Below are 5,624 nucleotides of genomic sequence, written 5' to 3'. Positions count from 1 at the left end.
CAACTATTTATGGCTATACCTTATCTACAGCTGCCTTACTCTGTAAACTATATGTGGGTTGGTGAGTGAGGTTAGTTTAGTTCGTAATAGATTGTGCATGATAGAATCAATATTGCCAACTCACAAATTGTTGGTTACGTTTAAAAGTGAAAATCTTAATAGGAGATTTTCATTGGGTTGCATTGCACTCTGGTTGCTGATGTTTAATGTACACTTAGATGTGAGTAAAAATCTCAATACAAAGAATATTCAGAATTTGAAAATGGCGACGGAATTTAGGCCCATCTCTAAAACGGCAAGATTTATACAAAATCTGGTTGCAGATTTGTAATCTCCGCTTACCATGAGGTTTAAACACATCGTGAAAGCCATGGCCCCTCAAAATACATCGTGAAAGGCTATGCCGTGGGTCCATTCGATGCTACGCCACGTAGTTAAAGGCAACGACCCCCTCCCCCAGAATACATGGTTGGAGGATACGCTATAGGCCCATAACCCCTCACCACTTTCTAAAAATGCACCACTTTATGTTGCAGAAAGGGTTACTCTATACTACTTACACATAAATATACTTTACGTCGTTCGTAAAGTAAGTTCCACTTATGAATACCATTGCGTTGCAAGCGGGCAGTGTGAATGCGCATGCGTCTTGTGTAGCCAGAGGTGAAGTGCAGACGTCAGTCTGGGGCTAGTTGGCCAGGAGAGTAGTGCGTAGTGCGCGTGTTGTTATATTTCGGACAATCAAAACCCCCGGCACTTGTGAGGTGCGGTCCGTGATCCGTTTTCTGGATGCACGTAATGTTCCAGCTGCGGAGATCTACCGTCAGTTTTGTAAGTTGTATGGAGAAGGAATAATGAGTGCTTCAATCGTAAGAAAATGGGTGAGACAGTTTCGTGGTGTACGAGTTAGCGTTCATGATAATGAACGAAGAGGTCGACCGTCTATTGCAAAACCCAATTTGGTTCGTTTAGTGGAAGACCAGATTAGAGACTACAGACGATTCACTTTGTCTGAGCTGTCATTAGAGTTTCCAAAAATCTCCAGAACTGTGCTGTATGAAATTGTAACAGTGAATTTGAAATTTCGTAATTTGTGTGTAACTGTTGGGTCAATCACCAGTTCCTCGAAAATGCCAAAAAGGAAAGAATGGAAAGTGTTTTTTGAGTTTTTGAAACGATATTGTGGGGAGGGGGAAGAGTTGTTGGATCGGATTGTAACTAGAGACGAGACATGTTTTTTTCTTGCAACCCCAGAACAGAAACGAAGCATGATGGAGTGCCTCAGCGTCACCGCGGAAAATGCAACCAAAACCAAAGTTTACGAAAAAAATCTTGTGCACTGTGTTTTGGGATAGGCATGGAGTATTGCTTGTGGAAGTTATGGAGCGTGAACAGCACAAAAATGTCCAAACCTACTGTGTGACACTTCAACACCTTCTTCGTTTAATCCAAAACAAATGACGTGTCATGTTCAGTTGGGTGTCATTCTCATCAACGACAATGCTCGTACGCATGTGACAAATGCAACTCAGGAACTCATGACGACCTTCCATTGGGAAAATCTACCACAACTCCTACAGTTCTGATCTTACCCCCATGTGATTTTCGTTTGTTCTTCCACCTTAAGGCATTACTTGTAGGAAAACATTATGGTACTGAGGAAGAACTGAAAGGTGCAGTTTCCCAATTGTTCTGCATTAAGGCGGAAACGGATAGAGGTATAACGAACTTGGTATATCGCTGTGGTGCGTGCTTGAATTCTTATGGCGATTATGTGTGAATATTGTACCATGTATATATTCTCACCCCTATAAGGTCATGATATTACCATTTATATTTTTCATTTCATTCATGATGGAACTTACTTTCCGAACGACTATTTATATAGGGTGTCATTAACGGACACAGGACATCAAAACGAAATACATCTCCCACTAACTCTTTTTCGTAAATGTTCCGTTTCTGGGCTAGAATCATTTAAGAAATCCTGCTTTCCGCCTGAATGATGGCTATCTAACAAAATGTATTTGCGACGTCGTTTATTGCGGTAAAACAATTGGCGGCTATTTAGCAGTAAACATACACATTTTTTGAAATATGAGCAGACTACAAACCATAATATGAGCTGTAAAAGAAATACATAAACGTGTCCAGTGGACCGATCATCCAGAATACCGCAACCTAGGAACGCCAGAAGTCCAACAGTCATCCGAAGGGGAAGGAGATGCAAACCAAAATGGTATAAAATATATTCTAAATGTAGTTTTAGTGTAGGATTATTTTTCAATCTGCATGTCAAATATTATCATCATCAACAATTTTTATTACACTTACAGGTAACACATGGCTATTTGCGAGGAGCTATATATCAAATATTTGACAATCAAGGTTGATATGTACAGGTTCATTTTTTACAGGTCGCCCCAGTCTAATCTGGTCGTGGATCCATTTCTAAAGCAGGAGCTCAATATCTGCGCGTACCTTGCATTAATTGTGCCACGTACGAAATTCGAACTTTCTCTAATTAATTTGCAGGTTTTTAGATATCACTATTAATCATTCTGTGGTATTTTTCGCATTGGAGAAATGTTTTAACAGTTTATGTAAGTTACAACTTCAATAATTTTATGTAAAAATTGTAAAAGCCAAAAATGCATGATGTAATTATGCAGATAGGTGGATACATTTATATATCGACCAAGTTCCCTTGGTATATTGTAAACATCCGTTGAGTATAAAAAGGTGCCAGATATCTGTAAGTTTTTTTTTTTTTACTCGGTTGCTGTTAGGCTGGTAGCTCAGGTCAACCTGTACCCTAAATGGGTAAATCGGTTTACATATGTACGTATATGCTAGTTTCTGATAAACCTACTGCTTATGCTCTCGGTTCTTGCGATACCTTCTCAGCCACCGTGAATAATTGAGGAAGGGTTGCATGTTACAGATGTTCACGCAGTTCTGCATCTGTCAAGTAGATCTATGATTCCCAGTGGGTAAGGTTCATTATAGGCTTGCAAAAATGAAAATAAAAAAAGATATATATTGAAAAATGTTCCAAAAACCTTTTATTTCGCATAGGAAAGTATAAATACGACACCAGTGCCCAGTCAGCACCTGGACATACTTTTAAAATATTACCTTGCCTGAGAAGCCGGATTTGGGTAACATAGCTGCTACCATTCACAGGCTCTAGAGGACGAACGTAGGAGACGAATGCCAATGCACTGTGGTAACGGAAGTATTCGAGACTTACGTTGTTGCATTTTGGTTAATATAAGTACAACCACAGTAACAACCTAACGATGAATCAGGAGTTCATATACTGGCAAACTTTTACATTTGTATCAGGTGCGTAGATAAACATAATCGTCTGAGAGTTTGATTTACTACTATCCATATCCCTTTATTTCCAACCATTTGTGTCCTTTCCTCATAATGATTTAAATATACTTGACATTTACTGTTACTTCCCTTTTGAATTTTTAGATGTTTCATATTTATTTTGTCAACTGTGCAGTGTGTCACAGAGATCCAGTATCTGAAGAACGAAGTAGTCGTTGGTCGGGACTTGGGATAGTAAACGGTGAACTTCAAAGTGTTTCGAATGTTCGAGGACATGGGACGTACGAACGCGCCGTTACATTTACAAATTGTATTCTTACACCCAGTCTCACGAATTTTTCCTCAACGGTGCTGTTCGGTTTGTCAAATTTAGATATTTGAAAAATGGAAAGCATCCCGAAGAGCCGCTTCTCACCATGCAAAGAAAGGATTGGGTATTCATACCTCTCCAAATAACCATTGCAAAGTAGCAAGAAATATAAAATACACAAGAATGAACAATTATCCGTTTTGGGAGTCGAACGTGGAGACAGGCTATTCTTTTAAGTCCAACAATTTTAACCCGAGGGTAACCCATTTTCGCAATCTTTTCCTTCTGCAGAAATCTCTCACTCAATGTCTAGGCAAGCTATTGTTGACGAGGTGCACAAACCTGCACGTCTCAACTAGGAACGCTTGCCAGTGGTTACCAAGGGCATCAACGACATGGGACAGGCGAACCTCGTCAAAATGAGCCCCGGTAATATGAAGAACTTGAACAAAGTCAATAAGGGTCACAAGTACCTCCTGACCGTCATGAACACCTTTTCCAGTACGCATGGGCTCTGCTGCTTAAAGCCAAACCAGGTTTGTGTGTTACAGAATCATTCAAATCTTTTTTCGAGTAAGGTGCTAGATTACCACATTACCTGCAAACGGACAACGGGGCGGAATTTTACAACTCTGTAATTCGACAGTTTTTCAAAAGCACAGTAACCAGCACTACTCGACCTTCAGGGAAGTAAAAGCCAGAATTGTAGAACGCTTCAACCGAGCATTGAAACAGCACATGTGGCAAAAAAATCACACTTCTGGGTAACTACAAAGTGGGTCGACGTGCTGCAGGAAGTATTGAACGACTACAACAACTCGGTCCACCGTACGATACGTATGAAACCTGCAGACATGACCAAGTCCGATGAAGCGCGATTGATCTCCACCGTTTACTGTCCCAAGTACTGGTTTACAACCAAGAAACCTAAATACAAAATAGGTGACCAGATGAGGAGTAGCAATATCAAGCCCTCGTTTGAAGAAAGCTTCACCATAAACTGGAGAAAGGAACTCTTCACCTTGGTTTGGGTCATGCCGGGAACGAGGCACATGTATCTATTGAAGGAAGCTCTCAACGAAATCTTGAAAGAGCGATTCTACGAGGAGGAGCTCTCGAAGACAAAACATAAAGACGCGTACCTCATCGAGATGGTGCTGCTCAGGAAAGGAAATAACCTGCTGGTCAAATGGCTGGTACTCGAGGAAAGAAGCTGGATTGACGCGGAAGACGTGATCGTATGATCGACGCGTGGGACGTGGTGAGCCCGACTGCCCGATTCATCTTCGGAACGCTTTAGGAAAAATGGCGAGCTGCTGCCTGACAACATTCACTGCTTTGTCGTCGGACCTTCAGGATGCAGGAAGACAACGTTGGTTGTGGAAAACTTCTTGCTCGTGCACGACTGGCTGGATTAAAAGAACGGGCATCTGTACGTTTTCTCTAAAGGTTTGGAGCAACCCAAATATCAGCAGCTAGCAGAACCGGTACTGGGCATAGCCAAGTTTGCTTCTGAAGTAATACCACTGGACAGCTGCCTCGAAAATTCGGTGGTGGTCTTGGACGATGTGATCCTGAAAAACCAGAACGAGATTTGCAATATCTTCACCGAAGGTCGCTACAGGGGCACAGACTGCTTCTACATTACACAGACCTTCTCCAAGATTCCTAGCATAGCTCCGAGACAACACTAAACTTGTGTGCGTGTTTTGTCAAGATTCCTCCATCTCAAGGATGTGCACGACGACTATGCAGGTGGAGATTTGAGCTACAACGAATTTTCGAATTTCTGCGAGTCGTGCTGGTACCGGGACCACTTTGGGTTTGTGGCTATCGACATGACGAAGAAACCCAACAACAGAAAATACAGAAACAAAAAAAGAAATTTTGATCAAGACGGACGCCCTGTACCACGCAGAATTGCGCAAAATCCAGCAGCCGCGAAAAGTACAGGAACCTCATCAAGCCGATA

The 5,624-nt window shown here is 41.6% G+C and overlaps 1 protein-coding gene across 1 annotated transcript; it reads left to right on the top strand.

Moving 5' to 3' along the window:
- The first annotated feature begins 4,506 nt into the window (after nucleotides 1–4,506).
- LOC145982258 (uncharacterized) lies at nucleotides 4,507–4,896 on the top strand. The gene has a single exon (XM_083115834.1). It carries the CDS (start codon nucleotides 4,507–4,509, stop codon nucleotides 4,894–4,896), a length of 390 nt encoding a protein of 129 aa, XP_082971960.1.
- Nucleotides 4,897–5,624: the final 728 nt, after the last annotated feature.

The sequence above is a fragment of the Lepisma saccharinum genome, unplaced genomic scaffold, assembly GCF_977018435.1.
Source record: "Lepisma saccharinum unplaced genomic scaffold, izLepSacc3.1 HAP1_SCAFFOLD_32, whole genome shotgun sequence".
In the NCBI taxonomy this organism is placed as follows: domain Eukaryota; kingdom Metazoa; phylum Arthropoda; class Insecta; order Zygentoma; family Lepismatidae; genus Lepisma; species Lepisma saccharinum.
Note: the sequence above shows the minus strand (reverse complement) of the source record. Positions and strands in the feature narration are given on the sequence as shown.

Bases quoted from the DNA above. Each gene is read 5' to 3' on its own strand.
- LOC145982258 (XM_083115834.1), top strand. From the start codon at position 4,507: ATGACCAAGTCCGATGAAGCGCGATTGATCTCCACCGTTTACTGTCCC.